Source organism: Andrographis paniculata, unplaced genomic scaffold, assembly GCF_009805555.1.
Source record: "Andrographis paniculata isolate CXL003 unplaced genomic scaffold, ASM980555v1 Contig65END, whole genome shotgun sequence".
Lineage (NCBI taxonomy): Eukaryota > Viridiplantae > Streptophyta > Magnoliopsida > Lamiales > Acanthaceae > Andrographis > Andrographis paniculata.
Window position 1 is genome coordinate 3785736 of NW_026137601.1, and position 20588 is coordinate 3806323.

At 34.0% G+C, this 20588-nt stretch overlaps 2 protein-coding genes across 4 annotated transcripts; one reads left to right on the forward strand and one right to left on the reverse strand.

Moving 5' to 3' along the window:
• The first annotated feature begins 4731 nt into the window (after positions 1–4731).
• Positions 4732–18256, forward strand: LOC127261951 (polyamine oxidase 1-like). 3 transcript variants are annotated; one of them, XM_051290391.1, is made up of 10 exons: positions 4732–4826; positions 4960–5209; positions 5682–5810; positions 5895–5956; positions 6026–6180; positions 14828–14971; positions 17171–17320; positions 17403–17663; positions 17728–17809; positions 17913–18254. In XM_051290391.1, the coding sequence occupies exons 1-10, from the start codon at positions 4775–4777 to the stop codon at positions 17972–17974; spliced, it is 1347 nt and encodes a 448-aa protein (XP_051146348.1). In that variant the 5' UTR covers positions 4732–4774; the 3' UTR covers positions 17975–18254. The 3 variants fall into 3 exon arrangements, with proteins under 3 accessions (XP_051146348.1, XP_051146347.1, XP_051146349.1); XM_051290390.1 differs by having other exon boundaries at positions 5682–5956; positions 17913–18256; XM_051290392.1 differs by lacking the exon at positions 14828–14971.
• Positions 18257–18426: 170 nt separating this feature from the next.
• Positions 18427–20276, reverse strand: LOC127261952 (phenylacetaldehyde reductase-like). The gene is made up of 6 exons (XM_051290393.1): positions 20101–20276; positions 19630–19799; positions 19328–19516; positions 19080–19245; positions 18798–18984; positions 18427–18725 (listed from the first exon to the last, which is right to left on the reverse strand). The coding sequence occupies exons 1-6, from the start codon at positions 20219–20221 to the stop codon at positions 18554–18556; spliced, it is 1005 nt and encodes a 334-aa protein (XP_051146350.1). The 5' UTR covers positions 20222–20276; the 3' UTR covers positions 18427–18553.
• Between the last annotated feature and the right edge of the window lie 312 nt (positions 20277–20588).

Genomic DNA, 20588 nt, shown 5'->3' on the forward strand with positions numbered 1-20588 from the left:
GTTGTCACTGGTGGGTGAATTGATTTTATCCCTAAACCGCTTTGCTTTTTGTTATAATTCAAATTGTTTGGTATTTGGATACGTTTACACTAAAGCTATAAAAAATTTACCCGAAATGACAACCCGATACGAAATAATTGGGTTTGGATCAAGGATTTCAACCCAATTATATATATGGGTTGACACAAATCCGACAGGATAATAAACGAATCGGGTTAGGTTGAGGCTCTCAACTCGGATCTGACACGACAACTCAATTACAATATATTAATATTAATTAATATATTTATTATATATGTATTGTAATTATAATTTAATAATTAGCCAATATATAGTTTAAACTAAGTTAAATTTTAGGTAATTCAACCTAATCCATTGTACACATTACACTAGAACCAACAAAAACTAACATAATAAGACAACAAATAATTGAATTTGAATCAAGAATTTCAACTTCATTATGTATACGGGTCAACACGAACCCAACAGGTCGGGTTAAGGTTGGGTTATTCAACCCGTTTAAAGTATTCAACCCGACACTCAATTAATTGTTGTTGTTGAATTGATACATGTTTAAGTTGGTTGTTTAAACAAACAACTCTCACATGTATCAAATAAATTGATTTAATTTTTGGTTGTTTTATAATTGTAATGTTGTACGGATATTGGTCTGGGTGTCATCAAAATAGAGTCCATGCTATAATTATTATATATTGTTCTATATTTTACAATTTTACATATGCTGAAATTTTTGAGTTATTTTCTTTAATATTTTATAGCGATTAAATATTTTGTGAGTCGTATTTTATTTCCGATGATATGCATATGTATTTTTTGTATGTCCATAGGTGATACAATTGACATAGTGAAAATTTTTGTCAGGGCTGCTACTATTCTAGAGACCGCGCTCATTCTATGGACGATATTTGGAGCACAAATACTAGGTGAGGTTGTCCGTGTTGAGGCAATCGACTGGACATTCAAGGATATATGTAACCATATATATAGGACTTTTTATATTATAACTTAACCATCTCACAAGTAAATTCTTATTTAATTTTGCACAATGTTGGCAGCTCATTCATCGCTCATAACTGTCTTGTATGTTCCCTTTCATGTTGCATGAGGCGTGGCAGCGTGGCACGTGATTCTATGATAATTAACTTTTGTTTGTGGGTTGATACTAACTGAGTCCTTTCCGTTAGTTGAACTTGCATTATCTACTTTCTTTTGTATGTTTGTTGTTATGTTTTGTCGTATACGTTAGGCCTAATTGTGAAGTAGTTATGTTCCTAGACAGTGCGTACTTGGTACAACTGATATTTTCTGTAATATCTTTATATTTTGTAATGTCATTTCGCAGTATTTTCTCAAATCGTACAGGTTTTCAGTTCCGATAATTTTTTTTTTATTAAACTCTTTTCGTTACGAAATTATGGCAGTTACAAATATCGGTACAAAAAAATCAATATCGTTTAAAATAGTTTTCTGACAACCAACTATTGTAACGAAATTTAAACCGTTACAAGTGCAGTTACAAATAGATGAAAATTTAATGTAACAATTCTTTTATTACGAGACATGTTTGCTACGAATTAATTAAAAATACAATGCTCGCGTTACAAAAATTGTCACAACAAGATTTTTCATGTGCTTTATAAGTGTGTTGACTGTCCACCTTTTGTAACGGAAAAAGTTGGTATAGAGATTTTTTGTAACTGAAGCATGTGCACCAGTCAGATTTTTTGTAACTCAAACATGTGCACCAGTCAGAGTCCAATACAAAATCGTTGCAAATAATATTTACAAAAAATAGTCATTTGTAGCAGTTTTATAGTAGCTACAAATAGCTATTTTTTTGGAGTGATTCCATTATCTAATCCTCGTTCATTTGCAATTTCATTCTTTGTACCAAATACCTCTAAAATCAGAGAATATGTAATGATTTAATTCTCAATTGTCAATAATTGGACTCAACCAAATAAGAATAAATGATATAATTTCTAATTATATGTTCTCATTTACATGTACAAACACCTTCTTAAAGTTTAATGTTATTACTCAATAATGATAATTTTTGAGTTGTTTGACTCCTATGCTTTCTAATATTCGTTCCATTCATTTAAATTGTCTCATTTAGTTTATACACAAAATTTTAAGTATTATATAATTAGTAAATAATTAAAAAATATATTAGTGAAAATAATTATGATTTAATAAAAATATTTATAGATTAAGATTATGATAATGTGATTAAAATAAAAAAATTATAAATTATGAATTTTATAATGTGATTAATGTGTATAATTATATTTTCAGAAAATAAAATGACAAATTATGCGAGATAAACAAAAATAGAAATAGTTGACAAATTAAATGCGATTGATGAACTACTATTTAATTTTAATTTGTTTAAATTCTACTCTTTCAACAATTTGCATTTATAATTTAAAAAAAAAAATGACAGGCATTTCAAATGTATAAAAACCTGATATTATATTTCATCTTAGAAAGATTAATATATTATACATCCAATAATCAAATGAAACTAACGGTTAAATTGATTTTATTTTTATTTTTTTGTTTGCATATCCCTAAAAATATTCTTATTTGTTTTTCTAGTAAACAACAAATATACTAGTGTTTTAGTTTTTTCTATCATCTAAATTTATATTAATTTTTTTTAGTAAAAACTTTTTTTTTCTTTAATCTTTTCAATAGTAAAATATACTCTCATTTTTTTTTTTTATGAATTTTTATTATAAAAGAAAAAAATTGACAAAAGGTAGAATCCATATTAAAACATACTCTATTCGTTCCCCCCAAATATAATTATTGTATTTATTTCGTCCGGCTTCAACGGTCTCATTTACTTTTTGTATGTTGATCTTTAAATATTAATTATTATATCAAAATATAGTACAAATTAAGAAAAAAATTGCAAAAATACTTCAATTAGTTTCTTATAATACTAATAGGAGGACATTTGTATAAAAGATTATACAAATATAAAAATATTTTTAATATTAAGTACAATAATGATAAAAATAAATGTGACTCTAAACCCTTAGAAGCGGACCGAGAGAATATTATTTTAGTCATCCAAACACATTGTTAACCCTTAATATTACCAACAAAAAAAAGTGGTAAAATACACTTTTGATCCATTTTATCAGTAATGAATCAATTTTAGTTTCTCTATTTTTAAAATGATAATTTTGGTCTCTTGTTTATTAAATTAATTTAATTTTAGTTATTAATCATTGTTTCAATAAAAATTAATAAATATAATTATTACAAAATATAAAAAATTTAATTTTTACAAAATATGAGCTTATTTTTTATGACAATGGTTAAAGTAAATTTTTATTCTAAAGCATATTTTCATTCATTATTTACATTAATTTATATTATTATTATTTTCAAATATATTTACGCAAATATTTTATTTCAAACAAACCTTTTTCAAAATAAATTTAAACATTCAATTTTAAATTCATTCATCTAAACAACATGGTTGTTAGCTAGTTGTTTGTCTTAATTAAATTGTTAATATAAAAAATATATATATATATACATCTTTTGTTAATATATATTATAATGAAAATAATTTTTGTAAACTATTTTTTAATAATATTCTATTTGTATGACAATGCATATAATTATCATATTTATTAATTTTCAAGAAAATGATAATTAAACACTAAATCTCAACTATATTAATTGATAAGAGATTAAAATTATAATTTTAAAGATTAATGGACTTAAATTGATACAATGAATCAAAATCATGGTGAAACTAAAATTAACACAGATGTAAAAATAAAAAAATAATAAAAAGTAAAAATTTGTTTGTTTAAACTTTTTTTAACACTAATCATTAGTATTGGATATATAATATTTCTTCCGTTATTCAAATTTATTCTCATTTTTTTTTTTGTCATCCAAATTTATTTTTGTTTCTTATTTTATAGTAAAAAAAATACTTCCCCATCCCAGTACAATAGTCTTATTTACTATTTTTGTCCGTCCCAAAATAATAGTCTCATTTTCATAAATAATCATACTATGAAACTATCCTTACTTTTTCATTATTATTACACAATTGTCACTACTTTTTATACTAATACACTCACAAGGGCAACAAAAGTCTTTTACCCGTACTTTTCACCCACTACCAATATAATATCAATATTCTTTAAATCCGTGTTAAACATAACCCAAACTATAGTTTTGGGACAGAGGGAGTACCACTTTTCTTTACTAGAAAAAATAAAAATTTTTATTCTTACATATTTTTCTTAAAACCCCGTATCCGGTCAAATGAACACACAATTGAATGACAGAGGGAGTATTATTTTTATATTAACAATATAATTTTCTATGAAAAATAAAAAATCAAATCAAAATTCTAATAAAACGAACAAGTATAAATATGGAAAAAAATTAATTTTTAAATTTTAAATTTTAATTTTTAAATTTATTTTTTATTTTTCTAAATTTTAAAAAATTATTTTAAATTATAAAAATAAAAAATTATTTAAAATAATAAAAAATTAAATATTTAAAAAATAATAGTAAAAAATAGAGTTATTATTAAAATAAAATTACTATAATTAAAACTTAATAAATAAAAGTGATGGGTTGAAAATGGCTTTAAGCACCGGTCTCTAACCACCACCTATATAGACTCCTATATTTACTACCTTCACTCACAAAATACGAATTCATCTTCTTCGTCCTCTCAACTGCAACCGCTGCAGCTGCCGCATCCATGGAGGATCCTACGCGATGCTCTGTTATCATAGTCGGAGCCGGTATTTCAGGCAAGTAACCATTAGCGCTGCAGTTTGTTTGTTTGTTTTGATATATATATATATATATATATATATTCCATGCAATTTGATCTGTTTTGGGAATGCATCAGTGATTAAGATGTGATCTGTGAAAACTGAGTAGGAATTACGGCGGCGAAAGTACTGGCGGATAATGGTGTCGAAGACGTGGTGATATTGGAGGCGGAGGACAGGATTGGGGGCCGGATAAGGAAGGAGCAGTTCGGCGGCGTGACGGTGGAGCTCGGGGCCGGTTGGATTGCTGGTGTCGGGGGAAAACAGTCCAATCCTGTTTGGGAACTTGCGCGCCAGTTTAATCTGCGCACCTGTTTCTCCGATTACAGTAACGCTCGTTACAATATCTACGATCGAAGGTGAGTTTGATTTCTCCATTGATTGATTCATTGATTTGGAACTTCCAATTGAGAATCTCTCTCTCTCTCTCTCTCACACACACACACACGCACACGCACACGCACACGCACACGCAGAAAGTGCTTGCGTCGCACAACAGGTATGCATTGACGGACTCAGAAACGCACTAAAATAGACCGACCTGCGTGCAACTTTTGCTCAATACGCGTTACGAAGGAAGATTGTTGAATTTGGAGAACACAATTCTGGTTGAAAACAACTCAATTCATATCCGATTTAATCTGAGCAATATTTTTGTGTAAACTGGGGGTTTTGAACTTTCTGTTTCAACCTTTTGCTGATCATCTTCATGTGCTAATTGAGGAAGTTGTTTCAAAATGATCTGCACCAAGATAAGATACTCTGCACAATTCTTGTTTGTTGTTGGGTGATTAAATTAGAGTTTGTTTGTTTTTCAATTTGTTGTTGTAGTGGGAAGATATTTCCGAGCGGTGTAGCAGCGGATTCGTACCAGAAGGCGGTGAATTCGGCTATTCAGAACCTGCAAAACCAGAACCAATTAGATGCGGATGCGGATGCCTCTCAATTTCAAACGCCGGCGTACGAACCAACCAACATATCAACTCGACTCTGTTCCTCCATGATATTTATTAGAACAAATGCAATTATTATTACCTTTTGCAGAGCTCCCAAGACCCCAATAGAGCTGGCGATCGATTTTATTTTGCATGATTTCGAAATGGCAGGTGAATTTTAATTAGTTTGATTTCAATGGATCTGTGTGGTGTGTTGAGAATGTTTTTGATTTTTGACAGAAGTGGAGCCAATATCGACGTACGTCGAGTTTGGGGAGAGGGAGTTTATGGTGGCTGATGAAAGAGGTTACGAGCTTTTGCTGTATAAAATGGCAGAGACCTTTCTTTCTACACTCGACGGCCAAATCTCCGACCACCGCCTCAAACTAAACAAGGTACAATTATACAATTATACTATGTCATTATTTACGGCGCCGGATAGAGTGTTTAATTTAAAAATTCAGTACTATGCTAACAACATACAACAGCACACGGTATGTTCTCAGACAACATACTATGTTATTACAGACAGCACAGCATACAGTTTACATTCATATAATACAAATATAACAAATAAACTAACAGTGAATGCTTTAGTTTTATACAGTACAATTAATACTTGTAATTAATTGACCGCACGTGCTATAGTCATATACAACACAAATACTAATTGATTTCAGCACACCATATATTGTACAACACGCTATAACTATAAAGAAACATCACCTGTCATTGTTATAAAAGCATGTATTGTGTATAATAAAATTGTGTGCTGTTTATATATATTATGGATGGTGTTTGATTTTTCCATTGAGGACCTAACAGTTCTCCATTATTTATACAATACCATACCACTGGAAATTAAATCTTTAGATTATAATAGATTTAGACCAATGAGTTGAAGAAAGCGCACTTAACTGATCAGATTTCTAGTAACAAACTCAAAACCAATCATACTCAACGCTTAGACAGATTAGTTTACTTAAACACACTTACAATGTGAGTTGTCTTATAAAGTTGACTGATTCAATGTAGGGTTGTCGAAATTAAACCCAATCCGAAAAATCGAACATGTTTGACCTGAAATTTTTCAGGTTCGAATTTGGGTATTTCGGTTTAAAAAAAAATCGGGTTGATCTGAACTCGAAACAAAAAAACTTGTGTTGTATTCGGGTTGTGTTTCGGGTTGACCTGATAACTCTGAAATATAAAAATCACGTAAGGTTTCAGGTTGACCTGAAATTATTTAAATTATTATTTTAATTTATAATATTTATATTATTTTAAATATAAAATAAAATAAAAATGAATTTGTTTTAGATTAATTTATTTTTTTCTAAATTTTCGGATCTGTTTCTGGTCGGGTTTATTCGAATTTCAGGTGACTTGAAACTAATTCAAGTCAATTTGAACCTGACCTAAAATAACTTGTGTTCGGGTTTAGGATTTCTGGTCAAATTTCGAGTTCAGTTTGACCGTTTTTTTTGTTTACCCCATAGCTAAACCCGACACAAACACGATCCGAAAATACGAATTAACACCTCTAATTCAACGTCATCTTCTTATTTGAATTCTCATTATCTTTTACTCCGTGAAATGAGCTATACTTTAATACCGTGCCGTCTAGCGTTCCTAATGGCCGTCATAATCTGTTTCTTGTCTATCTTTAACTTAATTAGAATCTGTTTGTTTGAAGAATTTTCTTCACAATCAAACTAAACATTTAAACTAGAAACCCATAAAGTCAGGTCGGCTAATTCGGGTCCAACCCGACCTAATTGGATTAATCGAAACAGTGTTTTTAATAAAAATAATATATGTATATAATACAAATATAAATAAAGAATTTGGGTTTCAAGTACCCGCTCAAAACATTGGGTCACTATCGGGCATGAAAATTCATACTCGAAATCCGGATACTCAATGTTTTTTTCTTAAAATATTAAATATAATATCTACTATTATATTTAAAATCTTTAATCCAACCCCTACGATCTATCTCTATTAATAATAAAAATTATATTGTAACTTAGATTGTTAATAGTTATAGTAATTAATAGAGATAGACCATAGGGATTGGATGGATTATAAGATTTTAAATATAATAGTAGATATTATATTTATTATATTCTTATACTTGTTATGTAATATATATATATATATTCTATATCGTGTAATGTGTATATATGTATTTATGTATGTGTTATGTATATATATATATATATATATAGTGGAATGTAATAAATAAAATAATTAGTGGTAGGGAGTAAATGAATGGATGCAGGGAGGAGTGATGGATTGATTAAAAATTGGTATCTGTCCTCACGAATTGGTACATATATATAGAGATGTCTCCATTCATACAAAACATTCACATAACACATACGTAGGTTTGTGTGTAAATGAATAAATATTACATAGCGTCGACGTGTATATAGCAATACTGTATTTTTCAATAATAAATATGAATTAAATACGATATTAATAATATAAAAATAATAAAAATCTTTCTCTAATGTAAAATGATCTAGATATAATTTTTTTTTTTTTAGATTTCAAAATTCTAATTTAAGAAAACTAATACTTACCCATGTCCCATTAAGAAGTGTACTATTTGTTTTGTTATTATATTTAATATTAAAAATATTATTATATTTTTATAATTTATTCCACAAACATCATTATATTTTTATTATAAGAGACTATTAGAGATATTTTTGTCCTTTTTTCTTATTAATTTATGCTATGTATTAATATAATAATTAATATTAAAAATCCATGATACTTTTACAAGAGAGGTAATAGTTGAAAAAAACAATAGTCATTGTTAATTTATAATTGTAGATTTATATCACTATACATTATTTTATTTATTTACTAAATTTTGATTTATTATTACTTAAAAGTTTAGCACTTATGATATAACATGCATGAAAGTGTGTATTTATATAAATAAAAAAATGAAAAACTATCTTTTAAACACATAAATAATTAAATAAAATTAGGGTATTCGAATTTAAGAATACCGGGTACTCAAAAAAAGTTGAGTCGGATTCGGATAGTATTTTATACTACAATCTGAAATTTTGGATATCTGACCCAACCTACCTGATGTCAAAGAATAATAACATTTTGGCATGTTGCTAAATTTAAAAAACTTATTTATTTATTTATTTTTTTAATTTATAGCACTTATTAGCAATCAATTATCAAGTGGGGTGATAGAGAGCCAACACCCAGGAATAAAGATCGGTCAAGGCAATTACTTGTCTACAAAGATGGGGATAGGATTGAGCTAGCCTTCGTAATCCTAGTATTTTAATCTTTGATTAATTATTAATAATTGGACATTTATTATATTTGGATTTTATTAATTCATTGGGTATGCGTTCTACTTACGGTATAAGTAAGTCTAGGGTTGTTTTTTTCTTTTTACATTTATTGGGAATTCAATTAAGTTTTGGAATTTTCAGCTATCGATTGTTTTGGGCAAACGGGTTTTCTCGTTTGATTATTCTTGGTTCTATCAATTGGTGACAAGATTGCCGAGCAAACAAATCGATAACATAGAAGCCGACCAAGAAGATATGAGAGATAAGTTGGATGAAATCAATGTGCAACTGACGGAAACAGTTTACAGTTAACCGAGATCGCGGCTTCTCTGGTCGTGTTATCATCGACGTTCCAGAAGGCGATGCAAAAGAGCTTCGTATCAGTCGGAACATCTTACGCAGCATCATGAGGGCTTAACGTGCCCCAGGTTGTGCCACTGGCGAGCCCGCGGACCCATGGTAAGGCCGTAGTATCGCCGGTCTACACTCCTGGCCACAAAGGTATGGCCCTAACGCCATTGCTCACATTCGATGAAGGCGGATCGATCGGTTGGGTAGCAAGGGCTGAACAGCAATTTGAATTAAATTGCACCTTACCGGAGATGAAGGTAACGTCGGCAGTGGTGGCCATGGAAGGCCTAACCCTGTATTGGTTGACGTGGCTGAGAACGTGGAAGCCAGGACTATCGTGGGAAGAATTTTTGCAAGTTGTGGTGACGTATTTCGAAATGCGATTCAAATGAAATCGATTTGAGAGATTATCTATGGTTAGGAAAACCGGAACAGTGGAGGAGTATATTACGTTGTTTGTTCAATTGACAACTCAAGTACCCAGCCTCACTGACGACCATTATCTCGGTTATTTTATGAATGGGCTGAAGAGGACTATGATGGCTCATTGCGATTATTGCACCCAAATGACCTGAAAACGGCAAGGAGGTTGTATAGGGATATCGAGGACAATTTGTCTATCTCAAGCGGTGGAAATCAATCCTTCAACACCTCTGCGCCATACATGGGGTCCTCCCTGCAACTGTCTGCGGGAAGCGGGTTGGCGGCATCCTGTGGGAGCATAAGGGAGATGCATAATGGTTCATCCAAATGGATGAAATATTTGTCCGGAATAAATACAGATTCGCCCGGCCGCTAGTAGCTCGGCCAAAATTACCCGTTTGACACTTAAGGAGTTGGTAGACCTACAGGCTAAAGGGCTCTGCTTTCGTTGTCAAAAACCATTCCCTCCCGGTCATGACTGTCCCCTGAAGCAATTGGGAGTAGTAATGGTAGTTGAAGAAGGATATGAATTGGACCTCCAAAAATATGAGTACTATGAGGTGACCAAACCAGATGATGCCCTTGAGAGGAAACAAAATACGAACAATGAGGAGGCTAAATTTCCGATTTATTGTACGGTTGGAATTTTCAGTCCCCAGACCATGTGCCTGCGCTGGATAGTTGACGGATGCACCGTCATTGTTCTGATCGAAAGTGGCAAAACTATAATTTTATATCTTTTCGCGACTCCATCTGGATCAGACAGGTAGATTTGGTGTGCAGTTGGATAATGGCCACAGGCAAGAATCTGAGAGTGTTTGTACACAGTTTCCGATTTCACTGCCATATTGTGATATCATAGTTGATTGCTATGTGTTTGCCCTAAGGGGCGTTGATATCATTCTCGGAGTACTGTGGCTCTCCATATTGGGTGACGTTCCCTAACAATAAAGTTTACATGGGCCGGGTGACAAATAGAATTAAAAAAGGACCCATCGATGTGTCGGAATTTGGTTAGCCTATGCACCTTGATCAAGATTACTACGGTGGAATTTTGGGCAATATTACTAGAGGGTGAGCCGGCAAAATTGTCTAGCGTATTTGCGGAAGAACTGGATGATATCCTTGACCAGCACGCAGAAGTCTTCACAGAGCCAAAGGGTATGTCCCTTTTTTCTCCTGACGGATTATGAAATAGAGTTGAGCCTAGGGGCCACTATAGTCTCTCTCTGTCTGACCCTACTGGTACAACCATGTCTTAAAAGATGAGATCGAGCGGTTAGTAGATGACATGTTGCATAATATCCACCCGAGCTCCAGCCCATTCTCGAGTTTAGTTTTTTTAGTTAAGAAGAAATAGGGTAGTTGTCGGTTTGGCGTAGATTATTGAGAGCTCAATAAAACCACGGTGCCGAACAAGTACCCAATTCCACAGTATCTAGGAGATTAGATGAATTTGGCAGGAGCGGTCGTGATCTCCAAGATTGACTTGCACTCCGGCTACCACCATATTTGGGTGGTCATTTCTAACATCCACAAAAACATATTTGGATCTCACAGCAGACACCACGAGTTCTTTGTAATGCCGTTCGGGTTGAAGAATGCCCCAACGATATTTCAGTCTTTCATAAATTATTTGTTTCGTCCTTATGTGCGCCGGTTTGTGCTGGTTTTCTTCAATGATATTTTGGTGTACAACCGTTCCTGGGAAGACCACTGCGATTAGCTTCGGTTAGTCTTGCGCATACTATCAAAAACTCAGTTTTACACAAACCGAAAGAAGTGAGCCTTTGGATGCCTTCAGGTCGAGTATTTAGGCCACATTATTTCACAGACTGGAGTGGCGATGGATCCTACTAAGGTTAGCATCATACTTGAGAAGTACCCTCGCTCCGTCCGTAAGGTTCGAGGGTTCTTAGGTTTGACGGGCTACTACAGGCGCTAAGTGAAGTAATACGGTCTAATTGCCCGCCCGCTCATATCGCTCTTAAAGAAATAGGTGAATGGTCCTTTTAGATGGCCCCCGACGTCCGAAGAGGTTTCCTTATGCCTCAAGACAACATTGACTGAGGCGCCGATTCTTGCCATACCCCAGTTCGATCGAGAGTTAGTGATGAGTGCGACGCCTCCGGTATTAGAATCAGTGCCGTGCTCATACAAGAGCGACACCCTATAGCATATTTGAGCAAGTCCCTATCTGACGTGCACCTCTCTCGATCAGCCTACAAGAGAGAATTAATGGGGTTAGCCTAGACGATACAACACTAGTGTCTTTACCTGGTCAGCCGTCGATTCATTGTCACATGGACCACCACAGAATGAATCATTTGCTGACAAAGCATATTGATACTCCATTGCAACAATTTTGGGTGGCAAAGTTGTTGTGGTGTGACTTTAGGATTGAGTACAAGTCAGGCAGCTCCAACTCCACAGACAACGCTCTTTCACGGCATGACGGGGAGCCTTCTTTGGCAGCCCTTAGCATGCCTGAATGAATCGTTCTTCCCGAGTTAAACGTGATGAGTTTGTGCGTGACATCGTGCAAGCTCTTAACAACGATCCTGCCAGTAAGTCGGATTTTGAGTTGGTCGGGGGACGGTTGTTTTCCAGGAGGCGTCTTGTGCTGGCCTCTAATTCACACTGGATCCCCATCCTATTGGCCGAATTTCATAACAAACCTTCAGGAGGGCATAGTATCAGAGCCTTTTGTATAAAGTCTATAAATAGACCTTAATTTGATTATTAATAAATCTTAGAAATTTTTCTTAGAAATTAGAATTTTTACATGGTATCAGAGTCTACGTTTTTTCTAGAATAAACACAGATTCTAATTCACGTTTTCTCCAAGTACATCACAACGGTAAAATTTTATTTTTTTTGAATCTGAGATCCACTCCCACCATCGTATTTCTAATTTGAAAAACATTTGCCACCAAATAGTATCATCATAAATAGTGGATATGAGTTATCAGTGTCGGTCAATATTTGGTCAATGTTTTCGGTCAACATGGTCAATAATTTTGTTGCCGCCGACTTTGGCTGCATCTGCAATTGCGTTCGGTGTCCAATTGCTAGAATTTTCCGGTGAAACATACTGAGATATATTCAGCATATCTATCAATCTTTTAGTTTTGATCAAGGCTTTTGGTTTGGTATTTAATTATCTATCCGAAGTGTTTGCTTATTAGGATTTAATTTCTTAGTGTTAAGCGCCGCCACAGCGATTGAGAATCGTCGGTGTCTCCGCGACAGAGGATCGCCATTATTAGAAACCCTACTTTAATGCCACCGCCGCTGCGACAGAGAATCGTGTTCATTAAAAATCCTAATTTGGCCAAAACTTTAATTTATTAAAGTTTCTATCGTTGCGATAGAGGATCGTTGGCACGTTCCTACGACAAGGGATTGATGCCATTAGAAACTTTAATTTGGCCAAAATCTTAATTTTTTCTTAGGGATTAAACGTCTAGAGAATTAATTTGATATTGATGTCTAGTCATGAAGTCAGTCCCTATTCAATCACATCATATTTCTTTTACCAAACTCGAGAGGCTTTTACATCACCAACTTGAGTTTAAAGCGTCAAATGCCTCATTTTCCAGAAGGTCAAGTACGAGCATTGTCCCCGGCAGGACTTCTTCAACTGTTGCCTATTCCCGATTTAATTTGAGAGGATATATCGATGGACTTCATCACTTTCCTCTCTAAGTCCAAGGGGTACACTTCAGTTTCTGTCGCGGTAGATCGCTTGACCAAGTACGGTCACTTCATTGCGCTCAAACCCCTGTTACGGCTCGCGTTGTGGCAGAGGTATTCACTAAGGAGATTGTACGCCTTCATGGGGTCCATCGCTCCATTGTTAGAGACCGCGACTCACTATTTGTCAGAGCATTCTGAAGGAATTGTTTGTTTGTCTGGCTACGTCTGAATTTCAGCTCTACGTACCACCGTGAAACCGATGGTCAGACGGAAATCTTGAACCAAATCTTAGAGATGTACTTACGTTGTTTCACTTGCGAGCAACCAAAGCAATGGTTACAGTGGCTTCCGTGAGCTGAATTTTGGAACAACAGTGCATTTCAGACAACAGCCCACCTTGCTCCATTCAAGGTGGTGTACGACCGACCCCCACCTTTCATCCGGCGGTTCCTTCTTTGGGAATGCTAGAGGGCGGCCGTACACGAGGTTCTTCAAAACCGCAACATCATAATGGCTCGGCTAAAAGATAAATTTAGAGAGAGCTCAGCAGAATATGGTAAAACAACTAACAAGCATCGTCGGGAGGTGGCGTTCCAGGTATGCGAAAAGGTGTTCCGAAAGGTACACCCCCATCGTCAATCTATCTTAATTCGTAGAAATTCCCACAAACTATCTCCAAGTTTTGTGGACCCTTCCTAGTCGCAGTATAGGTTGGCCCTTCGGCCTATAGACTTGCCCTGCCAGCCAGTAGCCGTATCCACCCCGTATTTCATGTGTCGCAGCTATGCCGCATGCTAGGAGACCATCCAGTTTAAATTGAACTACCGGAGAGCCTCGAACTTCCTGTGGAACCAGCGCTTAAGCTTGAAGAGGTACTAGCCTGGAGTTCGGGAGACATGATCCCTATGCGCAACGACCATTATTGGTGAAATGGATAGGACATTGTGCCGATGATACCATGTGGATGGACAAAACTGACTTTCTAAGTCAATTTCCGGATTTCAACCTTGATGACAAAGTTGTTTCAAAGAATGATAGAATTGACAAAGAGCCAAAGCAAGCACCCGAGAATGAAGAAGGGCAAGGCCATTACTTATCTGCAACTAAATGGAATGCTATTTATTGGCTTTTATGTTCTTAATTGATATGATAAGGCTAGAATATGTTTGTGTTTGTGTGTATAGATGATAGATATGGATTGAATTAAATAGAGAGTGATTTTGTTTTGGTGGGGCAGGTGGTTCGGGAATTGCAACACTCGAGAAACGGCGTTTCGGTTAAAACGGAGGATGGTTGCATTTACGAAGCAAACTATGTGATTTTGTCCGTTAGCATTGGTGTTCTCCAAAGCCACCTAATTTCCTTCTCGCCTCCTCTACCCGTAAGTTCTCTTTTTTGCATACAAAGTTCTAACATAATAATAACTAGTTGCATTTCTCTATATATATATATATACATATCCAGATCATGATACTATCTATGGGCAGGGAAGAACAAAAATTATGAAATCCACAGTTTTCTCTCAATCATTTAGAAGACGAGTGTAGTATAAGTATTACGATTTAATGTTATTGGTTAACACTTAACACTAGTGTGGGGTTAGTTAAGCTCGAAAATACGTACTGGGTAAACCCCCGGCCAAACCTAATACCGTGCAAACTAGGCCCAATAGGCAAATCAAACTAGGCGAACCATGTGTGGCAGGTGACCTGAGGCGTCGAGGGTTTGAACCCATGACCTCACAGTCATAAGTCCAACCCCTACATCACCAGACCATCCCTTACGGGCTAACACTTAACACTAGTATAAATAAGGTTCAATGGGATGTTTATAATTATCAATATTAGATAGCGTTACATAGTTGTCAATTTATAAAATACATAGTAAGATAGGGGATAGTCATATAAAAATTTAAAGATATACCCATAAAAATTATTATGTGTACAATATTACAATAAAGATGTATAAGAAAAATGTATAAATTAACCTTATAATTATCGGTCAAACTAATAAAATGTTAAAAATATATATATGTATATGATTATAGTTCATAAATAATTATATAGTAAAAATAATTAGATTACTATACTCTCATGAATATATATTCGAAATCCGATAAGTAATTTCTTCATGTTCACCTTCTTTACTACTACTTAAACAATTATCCAAAATGCATGATGTAGTTTCTTCATCTTAGTTCATTACTACTACTTAAACAATTATCCAAAATGCATGATGTAGTTCTTCATCTTAGTTCATTTATTCTATTGTATGTTGATCACATTATACAATATCTTACCCCTTTATAGAGTAGAAGTAATCATAACTTTCTTTTTTCACTGAAGTTTGCTTTCTAGTGCATTAGATAGAAGACTTTCTTATAATTAGTATATTATATTATATTATATAATTTCAACAAAATGCCTAAAAAACATATTTTAATAATAAATTAAATGATTATTGAATTGATTAGCATTAAAATATAATACTTCTTTCGTCTCATTAAAAGGTTGTCGTTTTTTATTTTTCGTTCGTTCCAAAATAAGGTTATCATTTCCTAATTTAGTAATTGTACTATCTACTAACATAATAAATACATTTCCAACTTACATTATATTACACAAATGTCATTACTTTTATATTAGACAATATTAATAGGGATATTTTTGTTTTTTCACTACAACTTATTATAATACTAATATTCAAAAATCTACGTGTAAACGCGGGAGAGAGTATAAAAGTCTTACATGCAAAAACAAATATAACGGTGCTCAATGCAATAATGCAATAGAAGTATAATTTACAAGGCGAGGTGTGCAAGAATCAATCAAGATCTTTGAGATATAATAAGAGTGTCATTTCATGTTTATTATTCTTAGGTGATTCATGTTATATATAATCTTTTAATGTTACATTATGAATTTTTGGTACGTACTTGGACCGGGTGATTACTAGATGTGTATTCTTTTAGCAAAAAATACAAATAAATTTTTCTAAAAAAATTTAATATATTATATATATTTATTATTTTTATATTATCTACACAATTTCTTATACTTCACATAAAAATATATATATCTCTTCAAACAATTTAAAAAAACAAACATACCTAGCTCTTTGCATTTTCATATCATTTTAACAAATTATTATATTGAAACAATTTTAGGTGAAAATTCATCTCGCAAAGTTTCCCATGCACATACTGTTTGGTGGCATTGTATTTATTTATTTAAGGTGAAATTGTTGATAAGTTCCTGTAATTTCAAAATTCAGCGTAAAACTTTTTTATACTTTAGAAAATGTATAGTACATCTTTATATTTAAAAAAAAAAAAATGTTGCATAAAACGCCATTTTTAAAGTAAAATGTTTTACATTAAATCAAACACTTATTTTTTATTTTTTATATTATAATAAAAATTAATTTTACATTCAAAGCATCACATCAGCACTTATTTATATCACATAATACAACTATTACAATTTAAAAATTTTACTATTCAAATTCCGACTCTCAACAAAAGAAAAGAAGTAATAGTGTATTTTGAGAATGCAAATTAATGTTGAATGAATGGTGACAGAATTGGAAAACGAAGGCCATGATCAAGTGTGAGATAATGGTTTACACCAAAGTATTCCTCAAGTTCCCAAACAAATTCTGGCCATGCGGTCCTGGAAAAGAGTTCTTCATTTTTGCACACGAGACAAGAGGCTACTACACATTTTGGCAGGCAGGTTCTTTCTACATATACATACATATATATATATATATCTATTCAATTCTTGATGTTGTTGTTGTATCATTCAATCCAGCACATGGAGAATGCATACCCAGGGTCGAATATTCTGGTGGTGACTCTGACAAACGGAGAATCGAAAAGAATCGAAGCACAATCAGACGAAGAAACCATGAAAGAAGCCATGGACGTTCTGCGAAGCATGTTTGGAGATGATATTCCCGATGCTACTCACATTCTCGTGCCGCGCTGGTGGAACAATCGCTTCCAGTGCGGCAGCTATTCTAATTACCCCATCTACGCTAACGCCAACCATCAACTCATACGCGATATCAAGGTAAAGCTTATGCTATGCTATGCTGCTATATCCCAGTATTAATTAATTAATTAATTATGCGCAGGCCCCCGTCGGACCAATATTTTTCACGGGCGAACATACTAGCGAAGATTTCAGCGGCTATGTACATGGAGGCTACCTATCTGGTATTATTACGATTATTATTGTTGTTGTTGTTTTTGTTATTATTCTTCAAGCACTCTCCCTCCCTCGATGCGCTAAAAGGCAATTAATATTAATATTGAGCAGGCCTGGATACTAGCAATGCCATTCTCCAGGAAATAAGAAGAAACCAAGGGACCATGTTTTAGGTCGTTGGAAATAACGGGACTCTCGTTGCAATCAGAAACATGATTCCGAAGAAACGTTTCTAGACGGATCGCAAACAAATGCGCAGACATGTTTTCAATTGTAGACAAAATCAGAATTCTAAGATAAAATCAAAGTCAGAAAAAGAAAGAACTAGAAACTATAGAGAAAAAAATTTTAAAATTGGGAAACCGTACATCCCAGGTTGAATGTACTTGGAGAAATGCGGATTACTAGGTTATATCTACTGAATGATTAAAATAGACTCTGATATCATGTTAGAATTTTTTGAGGAAAATAATATAATTATCTTATGATCATCAAAATAAAGAGACTATATATATATATATATAGACAATACAAAACAGACTCGGATAAACTCAAATCCTAATATGTATAAGATCAAATCTAAATATAAATCTATTAAATTTAAAACTGAATATTTAAAATATGATAGAATTAATTATTATTATCATATCATCATGAATGGTTAGCTTCACAGTCTCTGAAGCTTAAATCTACACATACATACACAAACTCAAGTCTCAACACATGCAATGCAATGCAATTATCATGAATCATCAGAAATCGATGATTCCTTTCTCCTTCAAACTCTCGACAGTGTCTTTAAAAGTTACCTCTAGAGGTGTGAAACATACCCCCAAACTCTCGGCTCTCTCTTTCGACACTTTGTACGGAGGAAGGTTGTCGTCAAGGCTGCCATTCCCCACCCCATCATTCTTCTTCTTATCACTGCATTATGTATGTCTTTAGGAAACCACTAAAATAAATAATAGAGTGCAAATGTGTCCAACTTCAACTTACACGGTAGCGAGCTCGAGGGAAGGGAAAATTTGAGTCAACATGTCCAGTGCTTGGGAGGAGCGAATAACCTTATTGACCAAACAATATCTGCCACGGGCTGTAACGTTTTCGAATGCTAGAATGTGTGCTAAGGCCGTGTCTCGAACATCCACATATCGGTACACACCACTAGGCCACACTTCCTTTCCTACTCATAGGATAGGAATACTAAATTAAATCACGATGCCAAAACAACAAGAAGAATGAATCGATACTTACTACTACTACTACTACTACTACTACCTTTACTGATAAGATCAGCAAAACTCTGTGAGGTCAAATTGATGGTTGGCTGCAGCAGAGGACCGATGACAAAGCCCGGGTGTAATGTTATCAAATCGAGTCCATTTGCTTCAGAGAATTCGCGGGCAGCTGTCTCTGCTAATGTCTTGGACAGGGCATACCATTCCTGATGAAAACATTATATATAGTTTTGCCCATTCATCATGACCATATAAAATCAATCAAGGGATGATGATATTAATAGCTACCTTTTTGTCACGGCAGAAGGCGGTATCGGAGTACCATGATTCGTCGACTACAACATCGGGGCCTAAAGGATTGTAGTTAAACATAACAGAAGCCATAGATGATGTTATGATCACTCTTTTTAGGGATGCTTTCTTGCATGATTCAAGAACATTCATTGTCCCCTTCACTGCTGGATCTATCAGCTCTTTCTGATTCATTCATTCATACACACAAATCATATACCATTTTATAGACAGAGAGAGAGAGAGAGACAATATATGTATGTATCTATATCATTAGAGAGAGAGAGGGAGAGAGAGACCTGTGGATCAGAAGCTACAAGAGCAACAGGGGAGGCAGTGTGGAAGACGGCCTGACATCCATGGACTACGGAATCGAAAGAGCCTTGGATAAGCAAGTCGGATTCGAACAATTTCAGCCTTTCAGCAGCACCTTCAAGTGCTAACAAATGCTCAACCTTTTGAGGATCACCTGATGGATGTTTTTTTTTTACCAACATAACATTCAAATATATTCATTCCTCCAATTAAGTCGAAGGCAGACTTGAGATTGAGAATCATCCATATATGTCTTCCTCAATTAGTACGTATCTATGTATGACAACAGTTTGATGAACTAAACCTAATTTCAACAGAGTCTGTAAATCTAAAGAAGAGCCTAATTTGGATGGAAAATTCCAATTTCCAACAATGAACAAGTTTTTTCGTATATGTATATATACATATATATGTTAGTTAGGCGAGGTGAGGTGTGGTGTGGTGTGGTGACTCACTGAGATTCCTGACGGTGGCTCGGACGGTGTAGCCTCGGTGGAGAAGAAGCTTAACGAGCCAGGAGGCTATGTAGCCGGAAGCTCCCGTGACGCACACCACAGCCGCAGCTTGCTCCGCCATTGTTATTGTTGTTTAGAGAGAGAAGGAAGATGCGTGTCTGTGTATGGCACTGCGAGTATCCGTGGTGGTAGCGTCAATATATATATATATATAAATATAGAAAATAGAGAAATACGTAATAAATAGTAACAATGACAGCGACAGCGAAGAAGATGACCATTATGATAGATTTGTAGTAGATTTTCCTTTCCTCCCAATCCTACTCCTACTCCTCCTCTTATTCATTTTCACTTTTAACTTTTTACTATGTCAATTAAATTATTATATCACTAATTTTATAAAATCAATTCATCCACATTTTTAATTAATTATTATTCATTTTCTTCTTAATTTCCTCCGTCCCATATAATATAGATGTATTATTATA